General features: G+C 39.4%; 1 protein-coding gene and 1 long non-coding RNA gene across 19 annotated transcripts; both read left to right on the top strand.

Annotated features, from left to right (window-relative positions):
• The first annotated feature begins 1,053 nt into the window (after window positions 1-1,053).
• Window positions 1,054-4,575, top strand: LOC112282671 (uncharacterized). Of its 17 annotated transcripts, XR_012217579.2 has the most exons (5): window positions 1,069-1,299; window positions 1,465-1,684; window positions 1,964-2,180; window positions 2,277-2,413; window positions 2,963-4,575. It is a non-coding gene; the product is annotated as an uncharacterized LOC112282671 (long non-coding RNA). The 17 variants fall into 17 exon arrangements; XR_016502863.1 differs by having other exon boundaries at window positions 1,054-1,140; window positions 1,465-2,180; XR_016502867.1 differs by lacking the exon at window positions 1,964-2,180 and having other exon boundaries at window positions 1,054-1,140.
• A 2,927-nt stretch (window positions 4,576-7,502) lies between these two features.
• Window positions 7,503-11,863, top strand: LOC112282690 (autophagy-related protein 18c). 2 transcript variants are annotated; one of them, XM_090250288.1, is made up of 7 exons: window positions 7,503-7,657; window positions 7,848-8,035; window positions 8,674-9,059; window positions 9,256-9,730; window positions 10,350-10,629; window positions 10,988-11,114; window positions 11,306-11,863. In XM_090250288.1, the coding sequence occupies exons 3-7, from the start codon at window positions 8,731-8,733 to the stop codon at window positions 11,409-11,411; spliced, it is 1,317 nt and encodes a 438-aa protein (XP_090106414.1). In that variant the 5' UTR covers window positions 7,503-7,657; window positions 7,848-8,035; window positions 8,674-8,730; the 3' UTR covers window positions 11,412-11,863. The 2 variants fall into 2 exon arrangements, with proteins under 2 accessions (XP_090106414.1, XP_024376418.1); XM_024520650.3 differs by lacking the exon at window positions 7,848-8,035.
• Window positions 11,864-13,777: the final 1,914 nt, after the last annotated feature.

Here is a 13,777-nt window from a genome sequence, read left to right on the forward strand (position 1 = left end):
CACCCACACCATGTGCGTCCATTCTTTATTTTATTTTTATATTATTATTATTATTATTATTGTGTAAGTTTTTTTTGTTGGATGTTGATGGTTCCATGCTTTGATAAGGGTCTATGTATTTTTTCAAGCTTTGAAGCAGCCAAGTTAATGAAGTCAGAGCCACCTTGTTTGATACCACAACTTGGGTTAACTGACATTGATAAAGGCCCATTGATCTTTGAATCCAGATGACCCCACCTTGGCCATCACAACAGAAAATTATAAAAAATTATAAAAAAATAATAGACATAACAATAGCCTTAGTGAAAAGAAACCACAACAAATGTTAAATCAAAATGTTTGTCTAGGCTAATTATCCAAAAAAAACGAGTACTTACCGAGGCTCAAATGTTTGCTTCTGTGTCTTATTCTTCTTGGTTTTTCCATCATATATTAATATAAAATTTATTTTGAGGTTGACAAATCCGGGGTACTCTTCCATTGCTTTAAATGTTTTTGTATTGTAGTTGTATCCACCCTTCACCTACTCCCACCAATTTCATGGCATCATCTTTTTTTTGATAAAGTTAAAGTAAACGCACCCCAGTCCACACACAGTGGGAATGTCACTGGGAACCATTTGAGCACCCTACGAGAACCTTCCGAGGCTGGATTTCACCACTTCAGGTAACTTTATCGCTATCTTAATGTTACTGGGAAAAGTTACCTTTTGCTTTTTCAGGTGGTATAAAGTTACTGTCCTCGTACAAACATAAAGAGTTTATTGAGGGCCTCGTATAGTTGGGTGAAATAATGGTGGAGCTAATCGGGGATGGGTAAATGAGTAGGGTAGATGGGGGACAGTGAATGCAATGATGTGAAGTGTGAAATGAACGAGTACAGTAATAAAGTGCCCCCTTACAAACAAAAAAAGACAAAAGGAATAGTGATCCCTGACGTTTCTGTTGAGCTCACTTCAATCTGGATTGATACCCTGAGATGGTTGAAACCGGGTATGGAATCCGGGTCTCGAGGCGTGCGCGTCCCTTAGTCCTAGCTGCATGTTCATCTGCCGCTGCCCTTGTTGTTTTCGGCTTGTCGTCGCTTTGGTCTTGGGTGGTCGCTTGATTCCCATGCGCCATAACTTGTGAGCTGGATGCGGTATGGAGTTCGCCTTCCTCGCGAATCTTTGCGGAGACTATTAGATTTTTTTTCTTTTTCTTTTTTGGTTTATTTGCAGACATGCAGATTTGTTTTGGTGCAAATTTCCGGCTGCATTTGAGGAGGGAAGCCTTTTCGTGTTCTGCGTTCTCGACAATGGTTGGTTCAAGACTGTGTGCTTATTCATAGCTCCAGTATGCTTGTGTGTTGATTTGTGCCTAGATGAATTTGAGGAGGTGAAAAGGAATGTGAGAGGAAGGGAAGACGAAGTGAAGAACTAGAAGGTTTGTATGAAGGCTGATGTCTATTAATAACTGTTTGTAGGCAGGGAGGGACAAGGAGGTGAACGGAGAGAATAGAGTACCGCGCGTATTGATTTTTGCGGTATCATTTTCGGAAATGGATCCTGCAACGTTGTGAATGTTTCTCCAATATCGTGAAGCAGAAACGGAATCGGACTTAAGTGCGTGCGTCATGACAAACGCTGACACCTCTACGCGCGGTGTGTGCTTGGTTGATCACTTCTTCTGAGGAAGTGTATGTGGTGAGAGACGATTGTTCATGCCGAATGAAACCTTATTCACTGATTTCAAGTATGCTTCTGGTGAACAAAGGGTATTTCGTGTTCTACACGGATATCAGAAACATGATGGATGTGTGAGCCATTTAGCATCAACGTCAGAGCGGGCCGTCAGATTCCGTTAAGATAGACTTGCACTTCACTTCACGTGTTACTGATGGTAACTCTTATTCTGTGGATACTGAATAAGAGCGATTAGGATCCAACCCTCTGTGTCTTCCTGCCTGTCTTCTGTATCTGCAGAAATTCAGAGTCAGGATATTCTGGAGTGATTTCGAAATTCGCAGAGGGCTAACTTAGTGATAAATCAAGTTCTGCACAGGCATCCCACTTCATACACTTTGAGAATGCGTTTAGGAAAGTGCATTTCAGGTTTCTCCTATTAGAAGTGCGCTGAACTATGGTGTGCTTGAGGGATGCTGAGCAAAGAAGTTCCAGCTCAGCGACATGCTTAAAATGGGTAATTTCAATGTTGACATAGTACTCCAGTTTTGAGATTTCTGGTGGGAATCCGAAAATTTGTTGAGCGCTGGAACCCGAATTATTTGTGAAGCAGGCTTGTGGGAATTGAGATGTGGAGGACGTGATTGTTCGTGACAACTTCGGGAAGATACTAAAGTTAGATACTAGAGTAATTCCTTAAGATTTGCTGCTCCTTCAGCCAAAGTGAGCATGACAATTAAGTGAATAAACGTAAGTCTAAACTCTTCTCCCATTACGTTTTCCTTGACAATGATAGTCCAATACAGTAGCTATTAAACGGGTGGAATTTGTTTTTGAAACAATGGAAATCTTGGCTCCCTGCATATTCGATAAGAAAAATCGTATTAGGTACCTAAACCCTAAAACCTGGTTCATGTTGACCTTATGTTGATCACTAGTAGCATCCAATTAATGCCTCCATGCTTCTGTTTCGTAAAATCTCCATGTTAAACCAGATATATAGTTTATATTAAGTCACTTAATTTGGCATTAAGGTAATCTCATCAGAAAAATCTCTTCCTGGTTGGAAATGTTAAAGTAAGACAGTAACTTAGACATGTCATATCCTCGGCGTCCAGTTCTAGCTTACGAATACAGGTCTTGTCTAAATTAATGGAATCTATACTCCTACATGTAGAGGGCTGGCCTCAGTCCTCGTGAAAAGCGAAAAAAATGAATAACTTGTAAATGTCCGGAAATCTATTGCAGTTCCATTGATTTCTTATACCCTGCATAATCTGACCATTTGGAACATGGCAGAGTGCAAGGATTCTCTAACGAAGTACAATGTCATTGAAGCGATGTCTTGAAACTCAAGATTGCCAACTGTTGATTCTGGCTCCCAGACGGAAAGAGTTCGTTACCTCTCATCAAACCCAGTCCAGGGTACTTTTGTGCTGGAAGGTGTGAATGGTGGAGTAAAGAATTGCCATGGCTCTGGGAATGTGAAGATTTCATGTGTTCTCACTCAGCACAAGAGAGTGAATTCTGCATCCGAGATATCCCTCAAAAGGATCCGAGACGATCAAATACTGGAGAAGCAGTATCGGGATGAATCTATGCCTGAGCTTTTCATGGATGAGGCTGAAACGCAAACTTGGCAAAATCAGTGAGCCGATAAATTAAAGAAGGTTCAGCTATTGCACAATTCAGGTGCAGGAACAAAAAGTGAACGGTGGTGTGGCGTTGCTGCTGAAATTCATAAGTCGACACCTTTGACAGCTGACGATGCTCACACCCCATCTTGTGCGATGAGGAATTCCCCTATGGGCTCCCTGGATCAATGGAATTACTATCCAGGGCCTTCAGTTAATAGTGATGTTTCCATGTCGCAACATGATGACATGGTTTGCAAAGATGACACTTGTGATTCTGATAACCGAAATTGTTCATTGATTGGTAAGGCGATCCCGAATGGAGAAAGCGAAAAGGGTGTTGCGAAATTGGAAAAAATGGATTCTTCTTTGGAGGCATCGCAGCGAAATGCTACTGCCGATAATGTGATTGCGGTGCAACAGGGAAGAGCTTCTACGGGTCATATTTCTGCAAGCTGCAGACAACAAGTCGTGCACAAAACGTCAAATGGTGGGGATGGTTCGTCCGCACTATCTATGGACCAATTGAACAATTCACAGCTTCCAAAGACCTACCCTGCACTAGGAGGACGACTTCAAAGAACACGGTCGTATAGGTGTGGTCGCTTGTGTGACCAGAAACCCATAGAGCTACACAGGTCTTACAACAACTCCGGAGCATGTCAAAATGCTGCAGCACCAAATCCAATGCTGAAGAAGGCCATCTCGATGCGAGAGGGTGGTGCGCACGCAGATGCTGTGATTGAGATGGCACGCGCTTACACAGACAGAGTGTGTGGAAGTCCTGAAACGCTGGACTGTGCATCATGTAGTAGAAATTTAGGGACAATTGTGCAGGGCAATCCTGGAGTTGACATCGCGTTCTGTCAAGCCTGTCGACCATCACCTTCACAATGGAAGAAACCGGCATTAAACAATGAGGCAGGGTTCAAAAAAAAGAAGTCCGGGATAATTCCATTTTGTAGGAAAATTCTGCGCTTAGATAAAAAGACAAGTTAAGCGAGATTGTTCATGAGGTTTATCTGCCCCAGCACAGCAGAGTTTCTTTTCGCCTTCCAAGCTCTGGAATATTTCAGCTTGTGTACATTGTTAGAGTGCACAGGTGAACAGGGATCCAACCGCCCTAAAAATCCCTGAATCCCCATTGATGTCGATTTGCTTTCACTTCCAGTACCATTAAGTTCATGCAGATACTCCGCTATGGTGTGTTGGACTAGTGTTCATAGGAAACGGAATAAAGCGGTGGCCGCCGGGTACACGCAAGTGGATTGTATGCAAGTTCTTGTGGATTGTACCATACAGTAGCGTAAAATATTGAATTTTATTGAAGACGTACACCATTTCACAAATCAGGTAATATTATTTGTATGTATACTTCATCCGTCTATTAGGAGGGCTTTATGCTGTAAGTGTATGAATTCTGTCCATTACTTCACTTCGAGTGGGCTTGTGACATTCACGGGATGAATCGTTGTTCCGATGGTGACTGTCGGAGTGGCACGGAATGACTGCTGTCGTATCCAATATTAATGTTCTTCTAACAGCCACTTTGCAAGCAGTGTTGCTAGAACTTGGTCAACTCAGCCCAATTGACTGTCATGGGTGCTGGATTGTTGCTAGATTTCATGGTTCTCGATCATCATTTACTCATCATCCTGTCAAAGGTGTATCAACAACTGTACAGAGGCACCTCATAGTGGCATAGACTGTCATGTGTAGTGTTGATTTTACAAGAAATAAGGACAGCAACACCTTCGCCCTATTAGTGGATTACGACTGTGTAAACAACGTCAAAAGCTTGGTTCACCGAAGGATAAGCTCTTAATTATTATTATACATAAAATAAATGTGAAATGTAGCGAGAGAACGAGCTACAATCATCACTAGCTACTATTAAAAAGACATCATGGCATTACGTCTCTGTGAGCTTAGTAGCGGAAAATTTAAAACACTTATAAAGCATTCAAACTTTTGATTCAAAAGATATCACATGAACATGCTACAATTTTTTTTTTGAAAATAATATGAATATTTTTGAAGTGTGTGTGCAAATATATATATATATATATATATTCATTAACAATACATATTGCACTTATAAATTTTCAAGAAATATTATGTTGAATGTAGGACAATAATAATAACCACTTTTGAAGAAGGTTATCTCAAATCTTAAACTTTTGGAATAATATTGCAACAACTAATCTTTTCTGCAATAAATACACAATAAAGTATGACTTCAAACACATTGTAAAACTTAGCATTTTCTATTGATCTTCAAAAATATTTATAATTTCTAAAACCTTCAATAGGATTTTAGAAATCTTTCTAATATTTTGAATTTTTTTTTGGTAGAAAATATTTTTGAAATTTGAAAAAAAAAAAACCCATAGTTTTTTTAAATTATTGCATATTTTTTTAAAAAATTAATTATCATAATATAAATAAAAAAAATAGAGAAGACTAGAGATAGCTTCGTCTTGCCAATACAAGTTTAGTTGTTAGTTTAATCTTATATTAAACTTGAAATTTATATACATACACTTTTAATGGTTTTAATTTATTAAAGTAGAAGTATTATAAATTAATTTCTAAATATTCTTTAAATATTTTAAATTTATTATTGAATCCTATTTTTAAATTATTATTTTTCCATATATATATATATATATATATGTTTCAAACTTGTAAGTTTTAAATTTTAGTTTTCCAAGTTTAATTCAGTCACATCTTTAAACATGTTTATTTAATTAATTTAAATATTTTTGTGACCAATAAAATTTATCTAAAAGCTATTTTAAATAATTGTATATATATATATATATATATATATATTAGTGGATTTGTTACTTTTAAAAATTATTTTTGTAAATTAGAATATTCAATTGATTGATTGTAATTATATATGAATGAAAAATAAATCTTACACTAAGAAGTGTACATTTGATGTCATGACCTTTTAAGATGTTCAATTATTATAGTCTTTAAATTATCATATATTACTTTATGTTTTTTTCATTTTTTTATTTTATAATTTTACTTTTTTAATAAAAATTAAGCTTAGTATTTCTTTGGTCTTTTTTAAATTATTCGATTATTTTTATTGATACATGTGAAAATTATTACTATTAGTATCTTTTTTGTTGAAAGTGAAATTATAATTGAAATATAATATATAATTTTTATTATAATTTTTAAAATTTTAATTCCTTGTTTAAAGTTAAACTAAGATTGTCGATGAGTCAAAGATACTAAGATATTATATATACATTTTACAATAAAAATGGTCTTCAAAGTAACATTTTAATCAGCCGATGATTAAGGAATTAAAAACTTAGATAAAGTCTACACTCATGGAACATTTTTTCAAAACTTATGGCCCAAACAAAGCGAGATTCAAATACGATCCTTTAAATTCAACAAGCACAATAGAAAGAAAAATTTCATTCGACAGTGAATTGGTCGATTATCTTGTTTTGGACACACCGCACCAAACTATACCAAATTTGAAGTCTACGTTTCACAAAAGTAAAAGTCACTCATCAATTTAATCTACAATCTTGAAGAAGAAATCAAGCGTTCCTTATGAAGAGTTGCAATCAAATCAATCAAAACGCTGTAGAATACCTTATTTTATTTCCATTTAATAATAGAAAACATAATTCAGAAGGTCATTTTCAAAACAAATCAAAGACGAAAGCGATCTCATGACTGATGCATCTTCAAACGACCAGCGCCACTCCGTGGCAACATCATTCCATCGAAGAAATAGAACTTTGCACAGAAATAAAAACGAATATACCAATTCTTTTCCGGATAAAGCAGGTTCGAACAAGAGCGATAGGAGGAAGAGAAGAATAGGATATAGCGGTGCGAGAAAAATGCCGGAATGAACGTTACAGTAGAGTGCGGAGCACGGAACCTGGTGTATTGAGCTCCATGCCGAAGCTCTGTAGTCTCTCTCTCCACACCTGCAAAAACAACAACAAAAACAACACAAGTGCTGGATCAGTAAGGCCTAGAAGTTTTCGTCGGGGTTCATCCAATTCCTGCAACGAAAGTCATCCAACAGTCCAACGTGGCAGACATCATTCGATTGGACGATACTTTGCAGAATCCGAGGTGGACAATCCTCCCCTATTCCTGTGCGCTGACGACCCGCAAAAGGCTTCCTGACGGCGACAACGCTCTTCGTTTTTCAGTGCTTTGCTTTGCTTTGGTTCCTTGCTCGCTTGCTGGCTGGCTGGCTGGCTTGCACCGCTCTCGCATCCGGACAACGGGGAATTTACCCACACGCTGGCCATCGCCGCTCTTCGTCAATTACATGTCTCCACACTCATCTGGTTGGGAGGATTGCAAGGTTTGTTCCAGCCTCTGTGATTGTCTCCCCTATGCTTTGGCGGGTCTGTGGGAAGCACGGCGAGCTAGCCCCTGCCGGTTGGGGTTTGGATCAGATCCTTTGGATCCATGTCAGGTTTTGTCTCTGGTTTTAAGTTACGGGTTTTCCGTTTTGCATCGCACGAGCGTCTGAAATTGATCCTGAATTGCAGATGCGATCCGTTCACGATGATTTTGGATATAATTGGTGCCTTGACTAGGCGTGTCGTGCCGGGTTAGGTCGATGGTGTGTGAAATATTCTAAGGAGGCGTGGAATCTTTTATTGCGTTTTGGTGGAGGAGATGGTGCCTGTTGAAGAGGGATTTGTTTGACTTTGTCTTGGGCAATGTCATTCCTATGGTGCGGATGGGTATTAACTTCAGGGTTTGAGGAGTAGAATGGATCGTTCTTTGTTCATACTTGGGCGGTAATTGATTCTGGTTATTGAGCTTCAACTAGGGTTGACATTTGTTTCGACTTGCGCGTAATCTCGGGTGGTTCAGACGTGATATGTCCAAGGCTTTGCTGATTGTGATTGCACTTGTAGTCTAGAGTTTTCGTGTTCTCGAAGAAGAGATGACTATACATTGCTCCTAGGATCAATTCACTAATTGCTTTAAATGCCAAACCGTAATTTCGTCGTATTGGATAGGGCTATAGAATATTAGATTATAAACCACTTATTGTCCACTCTTTCCGTTTAAGTGGCATTTATCTTTGAAATACATCACCTACTTTTATTGGCTATCGTTGGTGACCATCGGTATTGATTCTTATGTGTATATTTTGGATTTTTAACTGGAATTTTTAGGTTTAGGTTTTACTGGTGCTTCGTCTTGGCGGTTGTGTGTTTGCAAGGTTGTGGTTGTATTCGACTGGAATGATCACTATTCATTTGTGATATTTTACTGCAGGACGAAGTGCCGATTTATTATGGATTAAAAGTGGGGTGTCCAGCTGTTAAAGTTCTAACTGTGCAGTGACCTTGTTTGTTTCAGACAATTATTGACCTCTTTAGTTTCTGAGGATTGAGCATCACGCCGCTTCATCTCCGAATGGATCTTTCCTCACCGCCCCTCCTAGTGCCGCCATCGGCACTGAATCGTTTTTCTAAAGGCCCCTACTCGAGTGATGACTCCATGCCTTCCTCACCAACCTCAAATACCTCCGCTGCGGCTTCGCCCCAAATTTCGCCGCGATTGGAGGCTCCACAAGCATCTACGCAACTCGATGCTCTGCTCTCTGTAGCCTTCAATCAAGATCATGGATGCTTTGCATGTGGCACACAGACAGGGTTTCGTATTTATAATTGTGATCCGTTCAAGGAAACTTTTCGTCGGGAATTCGATGGGGCTGGGATTGCAATAGTGGAAATGCTGTTTAGGTGCGTACTTCTCCAATTCTGAACTGATACACTGTGTGTATTTGTGTGTTTGTTCTTCCTAGTTTTTCTTTCTTCTTTAACCCACCCTTCCCCAAAGTTTGATATGAATTCTTAATCAACCTTTGGGATATTGAGTTTGGGTGTTGGTTACGATGCTTTAGTGTGTAACATCTAAAATCTGCGGAAGAATTGCCAGGTGCAACATTTTGGCTTTGGTTGGTGGAGGTAAATCACCGAGGTACTCCCCCAATAAGGTGATGATTTGGGATGATCATCTGAGCCGGTGCATAGGAGAGTTGTCATTCAGAACCGAAGTTCGAGCTGTCCGTCTTCGGAGGGATAGGATCATTGTCGTCCTGCAATTTAGAATCTACGTGTACAACTTCGCTGACTTGAAGCTACTTCATCAAATCGAAACTTGGTCCAACACGAAAGGAATCTGTGCACTCTCTCCTTCGCCAAAAACGTGTGTTCTTGCGTGCCCAGGCCAGCGGAAGGGTGAAGTACGGGTTGAGCTTTACACTTCAAAGAAAACAAGGTTTATAATGGCGCATGATTCCTCGTTAGCTTGCCTCTCACTTTCTCTGGATGGGTCTCTTTTGGCCACTGCGAGCAATAAGGGCACTCTTGTTCGGATATTTAACACGGCCGATGGCACTAAGCTGCAAGAGGTATGTGATGTTCTTCCATTACCCGTAGGAAATATATTAGAATTCATTCCGATTTTTTTGTGGTTCATCAATAGAACTATTATCTATGATTTTGGCTTGCCAGTGTATGTGCTAGCAAGCATCTCAGAATTGGATGCTTCTGCGCAAATTCTTGGGACTTTTATCACATGTATTTTTGATGTTTCTTTTTTTGCATAGTTAATAGTCGTGCGCCTCTACATCAACCTTCACATTGTAAAATCTTCGTTACTTTGTTTTGCTTTCATCGAAAACTTAATTTATATAAAAGGTTTCAAATATTGTGAAATATTTATGAGAGTTTTTGAATGCAGCTGCCTTACAAATGAATAAGAATTTGCTGATAGATTCAAATTATGTGAAAGTTAAGTTCGTCTTCAAAGTCGGTTGACTTTTTAGAAAATGCGTTTTGAGCAAGCATGGTTCTTGTTAATATTCATGAATATTGATAGTTTTCACACCCAAGCTTGCAAGGGTAAGTAGATGTGCACTTTTTTGTGTTTTACCTTTGGAAATAAGTAATGAAGCCGCCTAAAATTTGGTCTGCTTCGTGGCTCACTGGTATGTAGGCCAACATTGATCATCTGTTTTGTGTTAACAGCTTCGACGTGGAGTAGAACGTGCGGAGATATATAGTCTTGTTTTTCATCCAAATCTTCGTTGGCTTGCCGTTTCTAGTGCTAAAGGCACCGTCCATGTCTTCACAATTAAACCGACCACTGAAGAAGCTCGCTCTGAGGCAATCGCGAACACCTCCTCTGCCTCTGCAGATGGATCAGCTCTATCTCCCGGCAAGAACAATGATAGTCCTCTGGGCAGTTCTTCATTATCAATGTCATCTCCATCTGCAAATGCGGGCTCATCACTTTCCTTCATGAAGGGTGAGCGTGTTCATATCCCCCCTCCTCTCTCTCTCTCTCTCTCAGGCACACACATACACAGACCCCGGCTTAGATCTGAAATTTCTGTTGGATGTTTATCTTGTAAACTGTATTTCTCCGATGCGCTATTTGATCCGAAAGTAACGCGTTTGTGTAGAGTGAATGCTGATGCGTAGTTTGCTTTTCTGAAGAGTTGCTGCACGCCTTCGGGGTTTTGTGGGTTCGACTGGTAGACACATTTCATTGTTTTGACCGAGGATGCGTTCACTGTTTATTGATCGTAGTTATCAGCACTATGGACTCAGTTTACCTTACTGCATTTATTTCATGTTGAACTTGCATCTGATAACTGTTGCAGGTGTTCTGCCCAAGTACTTTAGTTCAGAGTGGTCTTTTTCACAGTTCCGCGTGCCTGAGGAGACCAAGGCTATAGTAGCATTCGGGTCTATGAAGAATACGATTGTTATTGTGTGTGCCAACGGGAGGTATGTGGTTCATTATGCAGTGCTTTAAAGATGTTGCTTTGAAAGGTTGTAGTTTGTTCGAATCTGATGAGAGCTCTAGTGTTGTTCTTTTTTCTTTCCTTCGGGTGACTGTTGGGTTGATTAAAAGAATTCACGGAGATCAGTTTCTGAGAGTACTGTGCAATTCATGCGTATCTTTTTGTTTGCTGCAGTTACTACAGGTGTTCATTTGATGGAAAGGAGGGTGGAGAAATGGTACAACTTGAATACGAACGTTATATGAAGCCTGAAGAAACTGAGGAAACCGTGTCCATGTAAGTTGCTGAGTTAGGCTGTAGACTTGCAACCTTTAAACGAAAGGGAGAGCTAATAACGGCCCTCTGTCAGTCATATCCAAGTTGCGTGAAGACCGAAATGTGTGTGAAACCCTGCTGCAGTTATACCCACGAATTTTAACAGCTTCAGCATTCGTTCGGGCTTGAAATTAAGCGACTAATTAGAGGCTGTCAGTTGAAAAGGGGCATATTTGTATCAAGAGGCCGGACTTGAAGCTTGTGCCTATCTATTGCTCTTTTTATTTATGTAGTCCTAAACGAGATTTCATATTTTAATTGTACAGTGGTGGAATGTAGTGTAAAGAAAATGTACAGTACAGTATCCTAGCCTCACCTTTCTAACCACATGACTAGGTTTGTATGAAATAGTTCTGCACCATAAGATTGACAGAATGTTTTATAAGATTATTTCATGTGATGCAATTTTAATTTCAACCGTGTGAATTTTTACATGAACGTACGAGTAGTGTATAGTAAAAAATTTAATGGATTTTTTCAGATTTTAACTAGGTTGTTATTATTTCTAAAATGAAATGTGAAACATGAAAAGTTGCACAAGTAGTCAGCTTGTGATTCAAAAGTTTTAGGTATGAAAAAATCTATAATTTTAATAAAATGTATATTTAAAATTAAAAACAAACAGGTACCAACTCAGTCAAAATGAAGATAAACTACATCTTAGTTTTATATGATTTATAAGTAGTTTATGTTTTATTATTTGCTTTAACAGCTTTATGAACCATCCATGCAGATGTTGCGTCTGTGCCTGTGAGTTTTTTTTAATCCCATTTTACATCCAACTGTGTTCCTTTCTTATGTTTTGTTGGAGTTGTACTGTATTATCTTCTGTAAAATCACAACCTAGTTTTAGCCCAAATTTTGTCATTTTGAGCTTATAAAGTACGAGTTACAAGATTAGTTTAGTTACTATTCCTGTACAACATTTCCAGTGATCTTTGACGAAAATAACACATTCTCATATTTTATTATTCGTCCACCATCATCTCGATGAAGTGAACTGCACCGTGCAAATTCTTCCCCTCTAAGTGCTTCAGTTCTATGTTTCCGACACATTTAGGACCCAAATCTCCACATCAGGCAACGGATTCTTTGCTCGGACACTACGCAGATGAGTGTTATAGTTGAATCGGACAGATCGTTTGGCCCTGCTTCCTATGATATATTCTGGTTTAACTATGCAGAATCAGAGAATCACTTTGGTACTGAAACCAACCAGTTAAGTGACTGTTTTGCGTTGCAACGATATTGCGCCAAGACGATAAATGCTCTAAACTCCGTGCCCACTGCTGCAAGTCATACTTCGGCATGACCTAGAGCTCTTTTCGGTGTCATGGTAACGAGCAACCATGACTTCGACGGCTGAACTTCTGCTATCTTCTTCAATTTGTGAAGGAGCACTCGATATAGAATATCTTTGCCAGGAACATAACTTTTTTGAATCCTACAGGACATGAAATCTGCTGTCAGATCGAGTGAAGATGAATTGCACCTACACAGTTTAATCTGAGAATGCTAATTGGCGACTTAAGGAATAATTTTCCTTAAAGGACAAGGCTGGACTCACAGAAGGTAGTTCACAAGAACCTCCTGTTCTGAGTCCCATTGCTGCACCCTTAATGCGGAGTTTTGCGACACACGAGTATGCTTGGAATAAGTGGATTATTCTCGACGCTTTTCCCCGCTGTATCAGTTCCTAGGGATGATCTGGTTAAGACAATTACCGAAATGCGGCAACGTTAACGTCAAGTGCAGCAAGAAGACAAGCTCGTTACGCAACCTTCGCACTTTTGTGTCAGGTGAGGTGGGAGAATCAACTCATTCAAAGTTTTCTTCCTTTTGTGTTTGAAAGAGTTACCAGGGATTGCCGCGCGGAAGCTGTTTCGAGCCGTGCTACTTTTTATTTTAGGTCTTGGCATATGTCTAGATTTTTTAATGGATCCCGCAGGGATCAATGTTTAGGCTAGATGCGGTTTGTTTTTAACATGCTAAAGACGCTTACGAGGAGATCAGGTGGTTCACACTAGTGGGAAAAGCTTTTCATATTATGACGAAGTTTTCCTGTGAACCTACAGAAACCTCCCTCAGTGCTTCATGTCGAAAGCATGTGCTAAGCGGAATGCCCTCCCAGTCTCTACACCTACACTGCACTCATGAATGTGCATGCGAGGTGTGGAAATTGTGTGAGAGTTGAGAAAACATTCTGTATGTTGTGCTCCTGAAGTCCACAATCAATTTGTCACTTGCAGTTATGAATGTAGAACGCAAACAGTTGGTATTAGATTGAAGGTGGACCGACTGGCTTTGTTGTGCTGTATCTGTATGCTCAGG

The sequence above is a fragment of the Physcomitrium patens genome, chromosome 5 (genome assembly GCF_059467195.1).
Source record: "Physcomitrium patens ecotype Gransden chromosome 5, ASM5946719v1, whole genome shotgun sequence".
Classification (NCBI taxonomy): domain Eukaryota; kingdom Viridiplantae; phylum Streptophyta; class Bryopsida; order Funariales; family Funariaceae; genus Physcomitrium; species Physcomitrium patens.

Bases quoted from the DNA above. Each gene is read 5' to 3' on its own strand.
- LOC112282690 (XM_090250288.1), top strand. From the start codon at position 8,731: ATGGATCTTTCCTCACCGCCCCTCCTAGTGCCGCCATCGGCACTGAAT. The intron at 9,060-9,255 runs GTGCGTACTTCT...AAGAATTGCCAG, and splicing joins ATAGTGGAAATGCTGTTTAG to GTGCAACATTTTGGCTTTGG. The intron at 11,115-11,305 runs GTATGTGGTTCA...TGTTTGCTGCAG, and splicing joins ATTGTGTGTGCCAACGGGAG to TTACTACAGGTGTTCATTTG.